Source organism: Schistocerca serialis, chromosome 4 (genome assembly GCF_023864345.2).
Source record: "Schistocerca serialis cubense isolate TAMUIC-IGC-003099 chromosome 4, iqSchSeri2.2, whole genome shotgun sequence".
Classification (NCBI taxonomy): Eukaryota; Metazoa; Arthropoda; class Insecta; order Orthoptera; family Acrididae; genus Schistocerca; species Schistocerca serialis.
In genome coordinates, this window is record NC_064641.1 from 549,338,691 (window position 1) to 549,361,027 (window position 22,337).

The 22,337-nt window shown below is 41.4% G+C and overlaps 1 protein-coding gene across 4 annotated transcripts in view; it reads right to left on the reverse strand.

Annotated features, from left to right (window-relative positions):
* LOC126475276 (PAN2-PAN3 deadenylation complex catalytic subunit PAN2) overlaps positions 1–22,337 on the reverse strand; it is a 320,263-nt gene that overhangs the window by 62,345 nt on the left and 235,581 nt on the right. For all 4 annotated transcript variants that reach the window (XM_050103030.1, XM_050103026.1, XM_050103025.1 and 1 more), the window contains one exon: positions 15,664–15,851. In XM_050103030.1, coding sequence (XP_049958987.1) covers positions 15,664–15,851 — 188 coding nt within the window. The remainder of the gene's footprint in view (positions 1–15,663; positions 15,852–22,337) is intronic.

The window sequence follows — 22,337 nt, forward strand, 5'->3', positions numbered from 1 at the left end:
AACATAATGTGTACATATATTCCATATGTGAATCATATAATTAAATCAGTAGGCACACAATCATGTTACTTATTTTGGAATTACCGAACATCAATGGACTCGAAGCTGATTCCAAATTTGAAATATGATTTTTGTCTCTTTGTCACACCACCAGTAGCAGGTCGTGGGAGGACATAAAGTATGTTGCTATCTGGAACAAAAGCTTCATCCTTTACCAGAGGAAAATAGAACTTTCCTCCTATTTTTTCACTTTTTCTCAAAAATGATACCTGATAGTCTCCTGCGTCATCCTTCAGTTTCAAAATCTTCTCCACATAGTAAACCAGTGTTTTGTTTTTCAGTTCAAATTTGGTCAAAATGAAATCATCTGTTTCTAGTAATCTTTCCAGGTCTTCAAAGTTGTACTCGGATTTACCAGACACATCCACGTTGGCATTGTTCTCTTCATAATGCGCCTCACTAATGTAGTCATCTGATTCCTGCTCATTAAGCTTCCAGTTGGCCTTTTTATTGGGATGTCTTGTGGCTTTCAGCAAATATTTCTCCGTTATATCAGTTGCAATTAAACTTCGTCCTCTCTTACATTTATTGCTCTTCTTTCTGTCCTCTGCTTTTGGAAATCCTCGAATTTTTTCAGGAGAAAGTCCATTAGGAAAAGCTGTTTAGGTGTTAGGCACTGCAGATGGTCCTGCTTGCTGCAGATCTTGTGACTGGCTGACATCTACTGAGGCTTGCCCTGCAGATTGTGCATCCTTGATATGTTGGAGAGAATTAACATCTGAAGTTGTTCTGTTTGCCTCCACAATCCTGACTGTTACTTTGCTGACCGTAAGGTCTTCGTCAGTGAAGATGTCTTCATCAAATGGAAATATTCCACATTTCTTGAAAGCAGAACATTTGTTAGTGGGTTTCACTGATCTGTCATGAGCAATTTTGACACATGCAGCTATATCATAAATAGTGAGAGGAGCGCCTTTCCTGCGTAGAGTTTTGAATGCTGAATAATAAGTTCCCTTGAATGAAGATAACACTCCTACATCTATAGGCTACCATTTGTTTGAGGTTTGTGGGGGTATAGTTAGCATAACCACCCCGTTGGCTTTTGCTACATCTATTACCTCAATTGACAGATGGCTTTCATGATTGTCTACAATCAGAAGCGCGGGATTGTCTTTGCTACTACTGGATTTGTGGATGAAATGTTTCATGGCATCCACAAAAAGATCACTATTCATCCAGCAAATCTTTGTTGCTAACCCCAGGATGCCTGTTGGTGCATTACTTATCATATGTTGTTTAAAATGTACTCGAGGAGATATCATTGCTGGGGGCAGGAAAGTACAACCTGCACTGATTATGCAACAGGTGGTCACTAAGACACCACGTTCTCCACTAGTAGCTTGAGAAATCTGTTTACTTCCCATTTGTGCCACTACCTTTGGAAGCCTATCTGGTACAGTTGAGGTACTGGTTCCATCCAGATTGAAAACCCTTGTACCATCAGTGAAAGTAGGGTATTTCCGGCAAAGGCCTTTCATGTTTCTGAAGAAATTCGAAACAGTATACTGATTAAAGGACGTTACTTTGGATAAGATAGAGCCCTCTGGGGTTCGGATACTTTAACTGGCATTTCGTTTCATGAACCCATAGAACCAGTCTACACCAGCCATTCCCTCCATCCAGCTCTCAGAACATTTCAGACCATTTTTCAAAGCAAGCTCACTTGCTAAGCGCCTGCATGCTTTTGTGTCAACACCAAAGCATATCTTAGAAGAATGCAACAAATACTCCACTAATTATTTCTCCTGCTCCACAGAAAATACCTTACGATAGTCATAGTTTGGTGTCAATATTTCCCTGGAACCACATTTAATGTCTTGAACATATCAGTGAAGAGTTGGGTAAGGTATTAAATGAGATTTATCTGCTTGGTGAACTGCCATGCCCTTATTAAGAACATCCTGTACAGCTTCTTGCATAGCATCTTGGTCAGTTTTATCTCTGTCCGTCTTCCTGCGGTATAAAAGAACCATCTTCAAACCTGATAATATAAAACAGGACTGCTGAACAACTGTAATTTAAAAGCCTTAAATTCCTACACATATGTTTTTACCCATGCTAAGGAAACAAAGTACAGAGTGCTTGTATTGGACAATTAAAAGATTTCTGGGACACAATGAACCATGTCTCATTGTGCCCCGGGAGAGCTTGGTTCAATGTGCCCCAACAGTATATATTTCAAACAAAGCTCATGTAAGGTTATGTATGAACATTGTTAATATTTGAAGATCTATATCATTAAAATACAGTATTGATATTGTTACAATGACTTACTTTCTCTAAAATTTGGTGACAAAGGATTGAACAAAATTCAATCTATCTATGTCCCCAAAAATTACTTCATGGTCCCAAAACTAACATATCACCAGTACAACACTAATGGCGGGAACTAGATCCTGCAGAAAACAAGTGGCAGTCGGTAGAGCAGTACTGATAACATATGCACAGAGAAAAAAAATAATTTACCACCTTATACTGAAATTATGCTACCTGATTCATTGTGCCCAGTGGTTCAGATTGCCCCACTCTCCCCTACCGTAACACCTACAACCATCAAAAAGAAACACAAAGTATATCTATTTAAAAAAGCTGATAAAAGTGCTCTTAATGCTTAAGAGACAGTCTTCACTCCTTCCGATCTGATCATGTAAGTGTAGAATAGCTGTGGAATGTTTTCAAAAAGATAGTAACGACAGCAATTTAGAGATATATACCACATAAATTAATAAGTGATGGTACTGATCCCCCATGGTACACAAAACAGGTCAGATCGTTGTTGCAGAAGCAACAAAAAACGCATGCCAAATTGAAAAGAAATCAAAATCCCCAAATTTGGCAAAGTTTTACAGAAGTTCGAAATATGGTGCGTACTTCAATGCGAGATGCTTTTAATAATTTCCACAACGAAATTGTGACTCAAAGTCTGGCAGACAACCCAAAGAGATTCTGGTCATACATAAAGCACACCAGTGGCAAGACACAATCAATACCTTCACTGCATGATAACAACGGTCAAGTCACTGATGACAGTGCCACTAAAGCAGAGTTATTAATGTGATGTCACCGCCAGACACCACACTTGCTAGGTGGTAGTTTTAAATCGGCCGCGGTCCATTAGTACATGTCGGACCCGCGTGTCGCCACTGTCAGGGATCGCAGACCGAGCGCCACCACAAGGCAGGTCTCGAGATACGGACTAGCACTCACCCCAGTTGTACGGACGACTTTGCTAGCGACTACAATGACGAAGCCTCGCTCCTTTGCCGAGCAGATAGTTAGAATAGCCTTCAGCTAAGTCAATGGCTACGACCTAGCAAGGCGCCATTAGTAACATTGCATGTATCTAAAGAGTCTCACTTGTTTCACCACATTCTCCAGATGTACCAAAAGGATGGATTAAAGTTAAGTATTCCAGAAGCTACGTACTTTTCTTTATAGCATTCATTACGTATCCTGTTTCAGACCTCACGCCATCCTGCTTTAGCGTAGCGCGTGCCTTTCGGCTTCCTCTCATTGTGTCTAGGCTGTCTTGTCTAGACACAACATTTTTGGCGACGAGTCAACGGAAAGGGTCTTGTTCTTTCTAATTGCTTACATCTACTTGTGTCATGGCTTCGCCAGATGTACTGTCCGAATTTTATCGCTTGTAGAATCAGCAGACGCAGGCGTTATTGGATGCCCTTGGACATCTCGTTCAGAGTCAACGTGCGATGCAAAACGATGCAGCAGCCGCCGCTTCACCGCTACCGCAGCCTCAACATGCTGTTGCACCCCAGTTCCGGCCATTTAACCCAGCTATGGAAAGCTGGACGGAGTGGTCACGCCAATTTGGATTTCATCTCGCCGCCTACAGAATTCAAGGTTAACAAGCGGCAGCCTCACTTATTGTCTTGTGTAGAGGTGCAAACGTACCGTGTGATAGTGAAATTATTTCCCCGACGCGACATAGCAATTCTGTCCTACGAAGAAATTTTGTCGGCATTGGACGCCTATTTCAACGAAACAGTTAATGTAGTTGCAAAAAGGTATACTTTCTTTCATACGAAACGTACGGCCGGTCAGACTAATAGGGAGTGGGTTGCAACATTGCAAGGCCTTACAAGGGATTGTGCTTTTGAGTGTGAATGTGGACTCCCTTATTCAGATACTATGGTACGTGATGCAATAGCACAGAACCTTTGTGATGTTCGTATACGGGAACAGATTTTGAAACTAGTTAATCCCTCCCTTCAACAAGTGATAGACATATTAGATAGACAAGACACACTTGACTTTGCACAGGAATCATTTGAAACTTCGCCAGCCGTGCGTCACATTAACAGGCCCGCCGGGCGGGCTGCACGGAACTGTAAACAGCCTTCGCGCTCGTCTGCGCAGCTGCCGCCTAGCTCTCCACGTGTGCCGCGCAAGCATGCAAATGCAGTGAAATCATGCCCGCGGTGTGCAACTAGACATTCGCGTGACAATTGCCTGTCACGCCAAGCTCTTTGTTTTTACTGTCATAAAAAAGGACATGTTCAAAGTGTTTGCCAGAAAAAGCTCCGATCAGTCACTCTTACTCATTCCAGGCCCTTTGCTTCACGCCGGAATCGAACCAAGGACACTCAGGCTCGTGCTCGTGGACCTTCGCCCATGGACATTCATGTAGTTAATTCCACACCGTCCAGTGCCACTTTCTCAAACAGTGACTGTGTTTGTCCCACAAAAAGTGTGCGTCGACGTCGCCGGAAATCACGTCAATTAGCAAGTGATGCTGTACCTGTATCAGTTCAAATTGCACGAGACAGTCGCTCTTGTCGTCAGCAGGACAATAAACTTTTTGTAGATTTGGACTTTAATGGCAAGGTCATACCATTCCAGCTCGATACCGGAGCTGCAGTTTCATTGATCAATCACGACACGTACAACCAACTGGGCAAACCTCCGTTGCGTGCCGCAAATGTTCGGCTCACTAGTTATTCAGGACAGCAGATCCCTGTGTTAGGACAGTGCACTCTTCTTGCAACATACAAGGGACAAACAAATTCGTTCTTCTACTGCAGTGAACTTGTTTGGTTTAGATTTATTTCAGTTGTTTAACATGTCTATAGTAAATCAGGTCCTATCAGTGAATCAGACTGTGCCTTCAGACAGTGTTTCTCGTCTGTGTGCGGAATTTGCAGACATTTTTGCACTGGGCTTAGGTTGCGCTCAGAACTATGAAGCACATTTGGAACTGAAAGTCAACGTGCAACCAAAATTTTTCAGAGCGCGCAATGTTCCTCACGCATTGCGTGATGAGGTCGCAAGAACATTACACGATTTAGAATCACAAGGTGTAATTGAACGTGTGCAAGCTTCTCTCTGGGCCTCACCCTTAGTAATTTTGCCAAAACCTTCCGGAAAATTGAGACTTAGTGTGGACTTCAAGGCCACTGTGAATCCACAACTAGTGACTGCAACTTTTCTTTTACCCCGCCTGGAAGATCTTTTTGATAAACTGTGCCCGGGTAAATACTTTTCGAAGTTGGACCTAGCAGATGTGTACTTGCAACTCCCAGTGGACGCCGAATCCCAGCGCGTCTTGGTGGTTAACACGCATCTTGGTTTGTACCGATTCAAAAGACTGCCATTCGGGTGTGCATCCGCCCCTGCATTGTTTCAGCAATATTTACGAACTGTTTGTGCGTCGGTCCCTACTGCTGCGAACTATCTGGACGATATTGTGATCTCCGGGAAGACAGCAGATGAACATTTAGCAAATCTTCGAACATTATTTCAGGTTTTACGACAAAATGGTCTTCGCTTGCAGAAGGACAAATGTGTGTTTTTTGCTTGTGACTTGCCATATCTGGGACATGTAATCAATGCCCAAGGCATCCATCCCAGTCCAGAACACCTCCGTGCCATACAAGACTTGCCATCGCCGCAGAATTTGAAGCAGCTACAGAGTGTGTTGGGTAAAATTAACTATTATCATCGCTTTCTGCGCAATGCCTCTTCCATTTCAGCTCCGCTTCATCGCTTACGCCGTAAAGGTGTTCCGTTCGCCTGGACGACGGAATGCGAACGCGCTTTTCGCCAGTTGAAATCGGCGTTGCTTTCAAATACTTGCCTTACGCCATTCGATCCCCAGAAACCCCTTTTGTTGATGGTAGATGCATCGGATTTCGGGATCGGTGCTGTGCTTGAGCCCAAAGATGGATCGCATGATCGCCCTATTGCCTTTGCGTCCAAATTGCTCTCATCTGCGCAAAGAAATTATTCACAGATAGAGAAAGAAGCTTTGGCTCTCGTGTTTGGTGTTACTAAGTTCCATGATTTCTTGTATGGTCGTCACTTTACCATCATCACGGACCACAAACCTTTGACATCGCTTTTTCATCCAAACAAGCCTGTACCTCCGCGTACAGCGCAGAAATTCATTCGCTGGTCTATTTTCCTCTCGCAGTACCGCTACGATATCTTGTATCGGTCCACTGCTAAGCACGGAAACGCCGATGCATTGTCCCGTTTGCCTGTTGCTGAGGATAGAGCATTCGATTCTTCCGAACTTGCTTGCATGTTCATTGATGCGGAAACTGATGACGTGGTCGAATCGTTTCCGATTGATTTTTGTCGTGTAGCTACAGCCACAGCTGCTGACCCGGTCCTTGCTACCGTTTGGTGTTTTGTTGCTACGCAATGGCCTTTGTCAAAGTCTCGGATCGCGGATCCGTTGGTTCGCCGATTTTTTGCTCACAAGGAGAGACTTTTTGTACGACGTGGTGTTTTGTTGTTGCGTTCTGATAATGATCAGTCCAGAGTCGTGGTCCCACGTTCGTTACAGTCCTCTGCCTTACGGCTTCTCCACCAAGGACATTGGGGTATAGTGCGAACGAAACAACTTGCTCGTCAGCACTGTACTTGGTTCGGAATCGATGCTGCGATTACGAATATGTGCTCTTCTTGCATGGCGTGTGCCGAACAACAATCCGCACCACCGCGGAAATTCTTTGCATGGCCGAAAGCCACTTCCCCTTGGCAACGCTTGCACATCGATTTTGCTGGTCCATTCTGGAATGCTAGATGGTTGGTTGTGGTAGATGCCTTCAGTAATTTTCCTTTTGTTGTCCGGATGTCTTCCACGACTTCAACTGCCACCATCCAAGCGTTGTCTGCTATCTTTTGCAATGAAGGTCTGCCACACACTATTGTTTCCGACAATGGCCCACAATTCATGTCCGCAGAATTTCAGTCATTCTGCACGGCCAATGGTATTCAACATCTGACATCCGCGCCGTTTTCGCCTCAGTCAAACGGTGCCGCTGAAAGATTGGTCCGGACTTTCAAGTCGCAGATGTTGAAGTTGAAAGAGTCGCATTCTCGGGAGGACGCGTTGTTGCTCTTTTTGTCATCGTATCGCTCTCAGCCCCGAGATGGTCGCTCGCTGGCTGAGTTGCTCCACGGTCGTCCTCGTCGAACCGTGATGTCTTTGCTGCACCCGCCGCATCAGGTTCCTGTGCAGCGGCAGACTCCTGCTTTTGCTCCAGGCGACGTTGTCTTCTATCGCAACTATCGAGGTTCACGGCGTTGGCTCGCAGGGAGCATTCTTCGCTGCCTCGGCCGCACGATGTATTTGGCTTTGGGGGCCTCTGGTGAGGTGCGTCGGCACCTCAATCTGCTGCGCCTCTGTCATCGCCTGGGTTCTGCCACTCCCCGTCTGCTTTCAGCGACGGTGCCGTCCGGTCAACGCCCTGGGGACCCATCTACTGGCTCACCTCATCCCCAGGTGTTACCGACGCTGCCTTCCATTTTGCCCCATGGCGCCGCACCGCCGCCGCCGCCGCGTGTCCTCCAGCCGGCGCCGCCCGCAGTGGACGCTTCGCTGCAACCGCCAGGCGCCTCCCTGGGTCACGCGCCGCCGATCGCTTCCCGTGACCAGCTGTCCTTCGCCATGGGACTCTTGCCCGCTCCGGACCACATGGCGTCTACGCGCGTCGGGTACCCCGACGCAATGTAGGTCGACCCTTCAGCCCCTCCTGTCTCTTTACGGGCGCATGCACCGCATGTTGACGTGCACCCTGGACTAGTTTTCAGGCGTTTCCTAGCTCCCCTCCGACTGAATGGCCGGGTGCGGGTGGCACGGCCTCGCCTGTTGTTAGGCTCCCCACCTCATCGCATACGTCAACATGGGGTCCTCCCCACGGCGGGCGGAAGCCTTATAGCACGACCGTTCGCCGATTTGTGGGGGAGGAATGTGGTGTCACCGCCAGACACCACACTTGCTAGGTGGTAGTTTTAAATCGGCCGCTGTCCATTAGTACATTTCGGACCCGCGTGTCGCCACTGTGTGATCACAGACTGAGCGCCACCACAAGGCAGGTCTCGAGATACGGACTAGCACTCGCCCCAGTTGTACGGACGACTTTGCTAGCGACTACACTGACGAAGCCTCGCTCCTTTGCCGAGCAGATAGTTAGAATAGCCTTCAGCTAAGTCAATGGCTACGACCTAGCAAGGCGCCATTAGTAACATTGCATGTATCTAAAGAGTCTCACTTGTATCGCCACAATCTCCAGATGTACCTAAAGGATGGATTAAAGTTAAGTATTCCCGAAGGTACGTACATTTCTTTATAGCATTCATTACATATCCTGTTTCAGACCTCACGCCATCCTGCTTTAGCGTAGCGCGTGCCTTTCGGCTTCCTCTCATTGTGTCTAGGCTGTCTTGTCTAGACACAACAATTAAATACAATTTTTCGAAACTCCTTCACCAAAGAAGACAAAGTAAATATTCCTGAATTCCAATCGAGAACAACTGCCAAGATGAGAAATATAGAAATAGATATCCTCAGAGTAATGAAGCAGCTTAAATCACTTAATAAAGGCAAGGCCTCCAGCCTCCAGTCCAGATTGTATACCAGTCAGGTTCCTCTCAGAGTATGGTGATAAAATAACTCCATATTTAGCAATTATATACAACCACTCGCTCACAGAAATATCTGTACCTAAAGACTGGAAAATTGCTTAAGTCACACCAATACCAAAAAGGGAAGTAGGAGTAATCTGCTGAATTACAGGCCTATATCACTAACGTCAAGTTGCAGTAGGGTTTTGGAACATATACTGTATATAACCACATGTACTGTATATAACCACAACGGAGGGCTATCTGTTGAGAGGCCAGACAAACGTGTGGTTCCTGAAGAGGGGCAGCAGCCTTTTCAGTAGTTGCAAGGGCAACAGTCTGGATGATTGACTGATCTGGCCTTGTAACAATAACCAAAACGGCCTTGCTGTGCTGGTACTGCGAACGGCTGAAAGCAAGGGGAAACTACAGCCGTAATTTTTCCTGAGGGCATGCAGCTTTACTGTATGATTAAATGATGATGGCATCCTCTTGGGTAAAATATTCCGGAGGTAAAATAGTCCCCCATTCGGATCTCAGGGCGGGAACTACTCAAGAGGATGTCGTTATCAGGAGAAAGAAAACTGGCATTCTACGGATCGGAGCGTGGAATGTCAAATCCCTTAATCGGGCAGGGAGGTTAGAAAATTCAAAAAGGGAAATGGATAGGTTGAAGTTAGATATAGTGGGAATTAGTGAAGTTCGGTGGCAGGAGGAACAAGATTTCTGGTCAGGTGACTACAGGGTTATAAACACAAAATCAAATAGGGGTAATGCAGGAGTAGGTTTAATAATGAATAGGAAAATAGGAGTGTGGGTAAGCTACTACAAACAGCATAGTGAACGCATTATTGTGGCCAAGATAGATACGAAGCCCACACCTACTACAGTAGTACAAGTTTATATGCCAACTGGCTCTGCAGATGACGAAGAAATTGAAGAAATGTATGATGAAATAAAAGAAATTATTCAGATTGTGAAGGGAGACGAAAATTTAATAGTCATGGGTGACTGGAATTCGAATGTAGGAAAAGGGAGAGAAGGAAACATAGTAGGTGAATATGGATTGGGGGACAGAAATGAAAGAGGAAGCCGCCTGGTAGAATTTTGCACAGAGCACAACATAATCATAACTAACACTTGGTTTAAGAATCATGAAAGAAGGTTGTATACATGGAAGAACCCTGGAGATACTAAAAGGTATCAGATAGATTATATAATGGTAAGACAGAGATTTAGGAACCAGATTTTAAATTGTAAGACATTTCCAGGGGCAGATGTGGACTCGGACCACAATCTATTGGTTATGAACTGTAGATTAAAACTGAAGAAACTGCAAAAAGGTGGGAATTTAAGGAGATGGGTCCTGGATAAGCTGAAAGAACCAGAGGTTGTACAGAGTTTCAGGGAGAGCATAAGGGAACAATTGACAGGAATGGGGGAAAGAAATACAGTAGAAGAAGAATGGGTAGCTTTGAGGGATGAAGTAGCGAAGGCAGCAGAGGATCAAGTAGGTAAAAAGACGAGGGCTAGTAGAAATCCTTGGTTAACAGAAGAAATATTGAATTTAATTGATGAAAGGAGAAAATATAAAAATGCAGTAAATGAAGCAGGCAAAAAGGAATACAAACGTCTCAAAAATGAGATCGACAGGAAGTGCAAAATGGCTAAGCAGGGATGGCTAGAGGACAAATGTAAGGATGTGGAGGCCTATCTCACTAGGGGTAAGATAGATACTGCCTACAGGAAAATTAAAGAGACCTTTGGAGATAAGAGAACGACTTGTATGAATATCAAGAGCTCAGATGGAAACCCAGTTCTGAGCAAAGAAGGGAAAGCAGAAAGGTGGAAGGAGTACATAGAGGGTCTATACAAGGGTGATGTACTTGAGGACAATATTATGGAAATGGAAGAGGATGTAGATGAAGATGAAATGGGAGATATGATACTGCGTGAAGAGTTTGACAGAACACTGAAAGACCTGAGTCGAAACAAGGCCCCCAGAGTAGACAACATTCCATTGGAACTACTGACGGCCGTGGGAGAGCCAGTCCTGACAAAACTCTACCATCTGGTGAGCAAGATGTATGAAACAGGCGAAATACCCTCAGACTTCAAGAAGAATATAATAATTCCAATCCCAAAGAAAGCAGGTGTTAACAGATGTGAAAATTACCGAACTATCAGTTTAATAAGTCACAGCTGCAAAATACTAACACGAATTCTTTACAGACGAATGGAAAAACTAGTAGAAGCCAACCTCGGGGAAGATCAGTTTGGATTCTGTAGAAACACTGGAACACGTGAGGCAATACTGACCTTACGACTTATCTTAGAAGAAAGATTAAGGAAAGGCAAACCTAAGTTTCTAGCATTTGTAGACTTAGAGAAAGCTTTTGACAATGTTGACTGGAATACTCTCTTTCAAATTCTAAAGGTGGCAGGGGTAAAACACAGGGAGCGAAAGGCTATTTACAATTTGTACAGAAACCAGATGGCAGTTATAAGAGTCGAGGGACAGGAAAGGGAAGCAGTGGTTGGGAAGGGAGTAAGACAGGGTTGTAGCCTCTCCCCGATGTTGTTCAATGTGTATATTGAGCAAGCAGTAAAGGAAACAAAAGAAAAATTCGGAGTAGGTATTAAAATTCATGGAGAAGAAATAAAAACTTTGAGGTTCGCCGATGACATTGTAATTCTGTCAGAGACAGCAAAGGACTTGGAAGAGCAGTTGAATGGAATGGACAGTGTCTTGAAAGGAGGATATAAGATGAACATCAACAAAAGCAAAACAAGGATAATGGAATGTAGTCTAATTAAGTTGGGTGATGCTGAGGGAATTAGATTAGGAAATGAGGCACTTAAAGTAGTAAAGGAGTTTTGCTATTTGGGGAGCAAAATAACTGATGATGGTCGAATTTGAGAGGATATAAAATGTGGGCTGGCAATGGCAAGGAAAGCGTTTCTGAAGAAGAGAAATTTGTTAACATCCAGTATTGATTTAAGTGTCAGTAAGTCATTTCTGAAAGTATTTGTATGGAGTGCAGCCATGTATGGAAGTGAAACATGGACGATAAATAGTTTGGACAAGAAGAGAATAGAAGCTTTCGAAATGTGGTGCTACAGAAGAATGCTGAAGATTAGATGGGTAGATCACATAACTAATGAGGAAGTATTGAATAGGATTGGGGAGAAGAGAAGTTTGTGGCACAACTTGACCACAAGAAGGGATCGGTTGGTAGGACATGTTCTGAATGTTCTGAGGCATCAAGAGATCACCAATTTAGTATTGGAGAGCAGCGTGGAGGGTAAAAATCGTAGAGGGAGACCAAGAGATGAATACACTAAGCAGATTCAGAAGGATGTAGGTTGCAGTAGGTACTGGGAGATGGAAAAGCTGGCACAGGATAGAGTAGCACGGAGAGCTGCATCAAACCAGTCTCAGGACTGAAGACCACAACAACAACTACTGTATTTGAACATTATGAAGTACCTGGAAGAAAACGATTTATTGACACGTAGTCAGCACGCTCTCAGAAAATATCGTTCTTGTGAACACAACTAGCACTTTATACTCATGAAGTAATAAGTGCTATTGTCAGGGGATGTCAAAATGATTCCATATTTTTAGATTTCCAGAAGGCTTTTGACACCATTCCCCACAAGCATCTCCTAACCAAACTGCGTGCCAACAGAGTATCACCTCAGTTGTGCAACTGGATTCGAGATTTTCTGTCAGAAAGGTCACAGTTTGTAGTAATAGATGGAAAGTCATTGAGTAGAACAGAAGTAATATCTGGTGTTCTCCAAGGAAGTGTTATAGGCCCTCTATTGTTCCTGATCTATATTAATGACATAGGAGACAATCTGAGTAGCCATCTTAGATTGTTTGCAGATGATGCTGTCATTTACTGTCTTGTAAAGTCATCAGATGTTCAAAATGACTTGGAAAATGACTTAGGTAAGATAACTGTATGGTGCAAAAAGTGGCCCCCTTTTACTTCCTGCTTCCCTACTGGTCACTGTTGACACCACTTCCCTATAAACCAACATCCTTCATGGCTATTGTCTACCTGCAATTGGTTACTTCATTTCCCAACATCTTTCAGACTTCCAACCCACTACCTCATTTGTCATACAACTCACTTTATTCTAACACATAGCTACTTCTCCTTTGAAGGAAAGGTACACAAACAAATCTAAGGCACTGCTATGGGCACCAGCATGGCACCCTCATGTGCCACCCTGTTTATGGACCATCTAGAGGAAACCTTCCTAGCCTCTCAAAACTCCAAATCCCTGGTCTCGTTCAGGTTCATTGACGATAACTTCAGGATCTGGACTCATGGCCAAGACACCATATCCTCATTCCCTTACAACATCAACACTTTCCATCCCACCCACTTCACCTGGTCCTCCTCAGCTAGGCATGACACCTTCCTGGATGTTGATCTCCTCCTCTCTAATGGCTCCATCTACACCCCTGCCCATATTAAACCCACCAAACACCACCAGCACCTGCATTCTGACAGCTGCCATCCCCTCCACATTATAAAAGCTCTCCCTTTCAGCCTGACCACCCAGGAATAGCATTATATTCAGTGACAAGAAGTCTCACCAAGGCCTTCATAAAAAGGTATTATCCACCAGACCTAGTCTGAAAACAGATTTGCCATGTCATTTCCCCCACACACACAGCAAATCTCCCCCCCCCCCCCCCCAGAGCAAGCTAGAAAAGTGTGTCCCCTTTTTTACCCAATACCACCCTGTACTGCAACAACTGAACCAAATCCTTTGTCAGGGCTTTGGGTATTTATCATCATGCCTTCTTTATCATCATGCCATTCCCACTCCCAGTTCCAGTTCCTTGCCACAGTGATCATAGCCCTGTGGAAGACCCTGCCTATCCACCCAGATTCCAGTCCTATCACAGGCTTATCTAATCTCATCAAATCCCTGACACCTGTGAAAGCAGCCATGTTGTAGACCTGCTCTGCTGCAACCACAACATAGCTTTTTACATTGGTGATTACCAAGCAGCTGCCCACCAGAATGGATGGCCACTGCCAAACTGTGGTCATGTGGCACAACATGGACCTGAACATAACATGCTTGATTTCAATGGCCTGGACAATCTGGATCCTCCCCTCCACTACCAGCTTTTCTGAACTGTCTATATGGAAGTTATCATTACAATACATTCTCTGTTCCTAATATTGTCCTGGCCTCAGTCAACAGAACCTACTGTCCCTACGTCGTCCCCCAAGGTTCGTCACCCTCTGCCCTATCACCTCCTCCCTTTTCATGTCCCTCACCCTCATTGTGTGCGACCCTCTGCCAATGCACCTGCCCCTCTTTTCCCTTTCTCTGCTTCTCACCTTTATTAGTCCCCATCCCCCCCCCCCCCCCCCTCCACATCCCACCTTCTGATGCTGCACCTATCAGTCTCATCAGGATGCCATCTAGCCCCCTGCACGGCCCAACAGACAGAGGTGTTCCCTTCCCCCACACATACCCTGCTATCGCACTCCATTCTCCACCCGACTCCAGATTGCTGTTCACATGACAGTCACATTCTGGCCTGGGCTGCCAGTGGCAGTGCCCGTGTGTGCATGAAGTGTATTTTCTTGTGTGAATGTGTCTTTGCTGAAGGAAGGTTTGACCAAAAGCTGTAATGTGTGACAGTCTTTTCATTGTGCCTGTCTGCAATTCAATAGGTAACATTTACCATGAGTAGCAATCTATCCTTTTCCTAGTATTGTTGGTATTCCAGCTTCGAGTTTTCACTGTTCCATATTCTTGTGACTTGATAGTTTGGCCTCGGGGAGGGAGAATGACGCTACTGCCCACATCAATGACAATCCTGTTTCTTATTCCATACCATCAACAGGTCAGCAGTTATAGTATGCTCTTGTTCTTTTGATATCCAACTTAAATAGTGTTTTACTTGTTGCATTTATTTCAGATTTAACCATGAGGAGAGTGTGTTTCCTTTTATATGTTGGCTAGGTCAATATTGTAGTTGTTTCAGTTTCACTGTTCCATATTCCATTGATGTTCTCTCATTGAATTGTAAGTTCTCATTTTCACCTGAACTATTTGACCTTAAAAATCTTTTTCATAGTATCCTTTTCATGTAATTTATTTTATTTTTATTTTTACATTTAAAGTTGTGCCAGGTTCTAGTTTGGCATATAAAGGATTAACGTGGTGTCTAGCAAAAAGACTAGAGAAAATGAGACATTACTTGGATGCACACCTTGGTTGTCCTTAACTTTCACAGTTGTTTCTTTTTTCCTTCACATTTAGTACGAAAACAAGTCAGGAACACATTTTTTCATCAAATGTTAGCTATAAAGTGTATTTATGGGCAACATTTATTTTGATTTTGACTTTAGGTCACTTGCAGGTACAACAGACAAAAATTTTAGGGACTTTAAGATTTTAATAGACTATTTGTCATTTTCTTAATACAGATTCTGAAGGTGGCTAGTGTATAGCCAAAACTAATAAGGATTATGTGGTTTATATAAACTTCTTCGCATTTTAGAATCAGTCACACAATCTTCACCATAGACAGAAATTTGTTTTTTTTCCTCAAAAATGTGAGGAAAAAGATAAACATTGTTCTGAATGTGTAACTGTGAATATAATTATGGGGAAAAAAACAGGATAATAGTATTAACAAATTTATGCTGTACAATTTAAATAAGATTTCAGGAAATGGAAACTCACGTGAAATCATTGAAGATGTACCACTGACTGTCACAGGATGAGGTAGTTTTTTTATGGTATGAAGATGGAACATTTATAAGTGCCACAAGATTATTCCTTTCTGGATGTCGAGATTCACTTACGTGACATACAACTGCTGTGAGATCATAATTAACAGTTTGTACAATCTCCTCATATTCATCTTCAAGCTGTGGACAAAGGTAAACACTCCATCAAATTTTAGAACATGATTTACCCAAACGAAAACTTGAGTTTTATAAAAACGAATGGTTACTGTACACCATCAACAATTTACAAAAACTGATTTGATTTGCAAGCACGCCAGCAAAATGTCTTATCCGTAACATGAGATTAAACTGAATAATTTAATAAAAACTGATGTGTTCTTATTTTTACAGTTTTATTTCTTGGTTCTCTTACACAAGTATAAAGAAATATTGTTTTAATAAAAAAAAGTTTTTCATTTAGGCTTCAAAATACCAAATTGTAAGTGAGTTTTCATTGCTATTGCAATGTAATTGCATAATATCACACACTTGTTTCACATGTATATTATGCGATTAAAATAACTTGTGACTTGATAGTTTGGCCTCGGGGAGGGAGAATGATGCCACTGCCCACATCAATGACAATCCTGTTTCTTATTCCATACCATCAACAGGTCAGCAGTTATAGTATGCTCTGATGCTAACCGCTACAGACAGACGTAGCATAATAAGGCTTCTTCCATACCACACTCATTTCAGTCCTTATTGAGCTTATACAAGCCTGCATGAAAAGTTATGTAGGATGAAACAATAAAATGTTTACTCTTGACTCAGGTTGAATGGTGATGGAAAAAAGCTATCGCAATTGCTACCACACAGGAGTCTTGGGTTAATCACAGTATAATTCTGTATCGTGAGGTACAATCAAAAACTTTACTGTTATCTCTTGTATTGAAGGAGGGACAATACAGATGCTGTGAAGATTTTAAAAAGCTGATATATTACAAAAGCAGAACTGGCTATATACATTTGTTACTGCCTACAGTTTGTATTTGTTTAAGAAGTTGTATTCAGTATCTGTGTTGTCTTTGGATTCTTCTCATTCTTGACAACTGTTTCCTGACACAGATCACAGTTTTGTTACAAAATGTTTCCCAAGGAAGTTCATGACAGCCTGATGTGGAGAATGGTACATCATTTTCAAAATATCTGAGTTTGTGAAAGTGCTCACTGATTGAAAAATAAAACAAACATTAAAGTACTTCTTTTCCTTTTATTTTCAGTCATTTTGTAATTTGATGATAAACATGCAAGAAATAGGAAAATATGGCTGAAATAATATCTAATAAATAGAAAAGAGGTTCTGTATTTCGCTTAATCTCACTATAGTAAAAAATGAGATATTTTTATTTATTGTACAGGGAAATGCAAAAGGAATACCATAATTTCTCACAAAGTGGCCGACTTCGAGTTGTTTCCTGATTACCTTATGTGAAATCAAACAAGATAATGAAATTTTATATATTATTATCAACTAAAATGTTTATGAATGTATAAGAGCATTCCAAAAAATGACAGTGTATTTACACTGCTACACAAGGTGAACACTGCATTTATTTCAAAATCCCACGAAGGAAAGAGAGACATTTTGAGAAGGTGCTGCTGTATGCTAACAGATGGCATCACTTGCACAATGAGCTGTTTCAATAACATTGTGGCATCTTTGCTATGTGCACCAATGAAGAACTGCGAGTAGTAAGTTTTGTCTTTGGAATGCATAGGCCACTGAGAAAGTCATAGATATGTACTGGAAAGGAACAGGGATAGTTGCATCAGCAAAAGAGGACTGAACAGGTGAACAAATGCATCTAAATTGAATAACTGCAGTCACTGTTAAGTATTGCTCAACTGCCCAAGAAAATGTTACTAATCATAATTTTACAATCTGTTCTCAGGGGTTGTCTGACAGAGTTAGCTCTCAGAGTTTATGTTTCAGAAGACAAAATTGGTAATAAGGCTAATTGTATATTTAAAATCAGTGCATATAATCAATAAATACAATATTCAAAGACATTCATACATTTAGTATTTCATGTATCTTCAGCAACTATAGCTGTATTTATTGAAATAACCAGCAACCAACTGCACAAAAGAAATTTTACTGCCTTAACTAGTTTCAGGCACTTAGTACCCTTCTTCAGAAGGTTATAACTACTGCATTATTAGCGAGTGTCAAAAACAAATGCATGCAGCATGCTGCTGTGGTCACGTGATTGATAGTGCATGTTGTTCATAGTGCCTGTACAAAAACGGCATAACATAGTCAAGAAACAGATGCAGACACATGCCAGAGCTGCAAATTTTAATTTTTAAAACAATGAATAAAAGCTGTACAATAAAAATGCTCAGAAAAATGTAAAAATCTTACTCGGAGACTTCAATAGCTGAGCTTGTGAAACAAAGAAAATATGTATGTATAACTGGAAAATAGAGACCAAATAACTTTATAAACAAAAACAGCCAACGAGTTACAGAATTCTGAAGAGAATGTATGTTTATATCAACATATAGTAGTTACTGAGGAAGCCAAATACACTTAAAACAGAGAAATATCCAGATCAGAGGAATTAAATTAAAAATGACATATCAAGAACCAACATACTATGAAATTAAAAGATGATATAGGAGAACTGGTACCAAGTTTAAGAAAACCTCTTGAACTAGCGAAGAAAACATGCACGGTGGATTCCAGAAAGTGACAATTCTATGAAGAAAGACACCAAGCATGATTAAAGTTTCAAGTACACTAACAGAAGAAAATGCCATCAACCTCAAAAACAGAGAAAATGCCATCAACCTCAAAAACAGAAAGAAAAAAATATCACATGAAACATTAGGAGAATTGAAAGAATATTTCATGACATAAAAAACCTCTGTAGAGGATAAAAAAACAGATTCCAGGAACTACTACAAAATCTTTGGAAACAACCAGAACAATATGAACCTCCTATGCTAATAATGAAAGGTTATGATGGAAGAATCACACACAGTAACACAGAAAATGCTGAAATCATAGCTAAAGCACTTTTGAAATGCAAAGAACCAAAAGAACTCTTACAAATCAATGTAAATACCTTGACAAAAACCAAACCCATAAAATAAAACCCCACCAACTATCCAAAAAGTAGAAAAAGCAATCAAAGGATAAAAAATTATAAGGCATGTGGAGAAGATCAGGTGTTTGTTGAAATGTGGAAAAACTCAAATGGCACAGTCAAGACCTTCTTACACATGATTCTAACAAAAATTTGAATAAATGAACAATTCCTCAAATATCAGGGTCATCGTCTACTCACTACACAAGATTGGGAATAAGAGTGATATAGACAACTACAGAGGAAATTCTCTCCTAGACTGCACGTACAACATTATATCCAAGATCTTATGTGGAAGAATCAAGGAACAGATAGAACAGGAATTAGAAGAATACCAGGGAGGTTTCAGACAACACAGAAGCTCTGCAGACCAGATAATTAGTTTAAAATTAATTATGGCATATTACAGAGAACATAACAAATCTTTGGCCAAATAGATTTGTTGACATATGATTCTCCACATATCTACAGTAATAAAATTCCAAGGAATCTAGGACTTCATCTGAAACTGATTAAACTAATAGAACTTACTGTAACCAGTACCAAATCAAAAGTCAAGTTTAGAGGAGAAATTTCTGAACAGTTTTTCAAAAAACATGTTTAAGACACGGTGACTGTGCCATTACTATTCAGCTGCACACTAGAATATATAATGAGACACTGGGTAAGAGAATAACACTAGAAGTGGAAGCTCCAAAAGTTATATAAGTTTAGAACGTGAGGGTTTTGCTGATGCTTTTACTCTCCTAGCAAACATTGTTCAAGTAACCAGACAAGTTAATTCACTACAAAAAAATAGCTGGGAACATCAGCCTTAGAATATTGTTTGGAAAAATAAAGATTATGCTAATTAATCCAACATCTGCAAACAAGACAGGAAATCAAAACTGTCAATAAATTTAAATATAGAGCTGAAATCATACCACACAACTTGAATGAGAAGTCAGTATGACAAAATAGAACAGAAAAACTGAACAAAGCAAATTACATTACTTAAACACATACAACAAAAGAAGCCTACTGACAGCTTTAAAAATAAAATATTATAAAACAGTTGCACAACCACAAACACCACGTACACATTCAAGACAGAAAGCTACCTACAACATGCATAAGTAAACAATATCAAGTAAACGGGCACTGGAAAATAGCTTCAAATGAAACAGTATATAAGAAAATAGAACTGATAATGAGCATGATCTGGAGAAACAACATTTAATTCTTTGAATATCTGACCAGAATACCATAAAATAGAATTAGTAAGGCAAAATCGAAAGATGGTGGAATAGTAGAAGCCACAGAGTGGCGCACATAAAACCGGCCCCTGCGCTGAAAGGAATATGAATGAAGAAAATCAGCGTACATCATCGCTTTCTTACATTTTTATCGTACAGTTTCATTATTAACTATGTAATTAACAGTTTAAATAACAGATTTACTTTTACTAGTTTAATAAGCATATTTTAGAAAGGAATTTAAAGTCTGTGTTCAAAATGTTCTTCGCCAACATCCAAGCAAAGTTGTGCATGTCGAAGCATGTTAAAGAATGTTCGAAATTTCTTCACATATGTTGTTTTTTAATGTGTCAAGCATTCTGGGATTGTTGCATTAGACTCTAGCCTTTAGAAATCCCCAGAGGTAAAAGTCACATGGTCACAAGTCGGGAGAGCGGGGTGGCCACAAACCCTTACTAATGGTCCTCTCTTCTGTAAAATCAGTATGTATATGCGCTAAGGACAAATCCGATGTATGAGAAGTTGCCCCACCTTACTGGAAATATGCACAACATTTTTTGTTTGGAGTTACCAGAGCCGAAAATTCATTGTACGTAGACTTGCAAGTAAAAATGTGTGTTGACAGTTTCATTGAAGAACAATGGCCCGATAATTCTGTTATGAGATACAGCACACCATACATCAATTTCTAAATCGTGTAACAGCTTTTGCAGTATGCCATGGGAAGTCTCTGTAGCCCAGTGTCTTGTGAATTAACATAACCCGACAGATGAAACCAAGCTTCATCCATCCAACGCAATTACAGTAATGTGTATTGTTCGCGCAAACAAAGTTGACACTCGGCACGGTAGCTGATGGGATCCACTGTAAATGGGAAATGCCTTTACGATCGCTCCCATCAGTCACCGCGCCGAGTGTCAACTTTGTTTCAGCGTGTAATACGCTTACCCTTGTCTGCTTCTTTTCTTTGCTGAACAACACTCACACGGTAAGGTTTCATTTTTAAGCCATGAAGGATGCATTGACATGACCTGTGAGATATTCCACATTGCTGTGATAATAGTCATGTTGACTTGTAGGGACTTCTTTCAATGTGTGCCGTCACGTTTGCCACAACTTCAGGTGTACATACAGTCGGAGCCTTATTTCTCTTTGAATTAACAACACCGCCTGTCGAACGCCACTTTCTCACTAGATCCTGAATCACTGATTTTACAGGAATATTACTTTCAGGAAACTTTTCATGAAAAGTGTCATGAACAACCTTAATGGATTCACACTGCACATATTCTTCAACTATGAACACATGTTCTTCAATGGCGTACAGCATGACAATGTAGTACACGGTTTATAATGATTACTTTCCATATGAACTACTCACACACTACTGTTGTTGGAAGGTGGCGAAGAAACTGACAAGCTAGTAATGCTACTCACACGTGTTCGCATTCCGGATCAGGCCGGTTTTATGTGCGCCACTCCGTATATGAAATGGATTACAGAAATTAAGAAGGGTATAAGTGGACTACAAATGCCAATAAATGACAAAAATAAATAAACACAAATAATAAATAAATAAATACTACAAGATACTCAAACCAGACTACAAATGAAGATCAATAAAAGGGTTGTAAGGGTAGATGATGTCAAACAGGGGGGAAAAACCCTGAAACAATGACAAACTATCAGGCAGGTCAAAGATCAAAAGTTGTCTTACGTAATAATTAATTATAATCTTTTTATAACTATTGCATTATTGAATTATTATTGAACAGAACTGAATTACTGAATAATAATATCTATTTGCATAAAGCTTTGTATAATTCAATAGAGGGGACCAATGATGGACACACACTGAAGAGCCAAAGAAACCGATACACCTGCTTAATATCGTGTAGGACCCCGCAAGCAAGCAGAAGTACCACAACATGACATGCCATGGACTTGACTGACATCTGAAGTAGTGCTGGAGGGAACTGACACCACAAACCCTGTAGGGCTGTCTATAAATATGTAAGAGTGCAAGGAGGGGTTGGAGATCTCTTCTGAACAGCGTATTGCAATGCATCCCAAAGACACTCAATAATGATGTCTGGGGAGTTTGGTGGCCATCATAAGTGTTTAAACTCAGAAGAGCGTTCCTGGAGCTACTCTGTAGCAATTCTGGGTGTGTGAGGTGTCACAATGTCCTGTTGGAATTGCCAAGTCCGTCGGAATGCTCAATGGAGATGAATGGATGCAGGTGATCCAAGAGGGTGCTTACGTACATGTCACCTGTCAGAGTCGTATCCAGACAT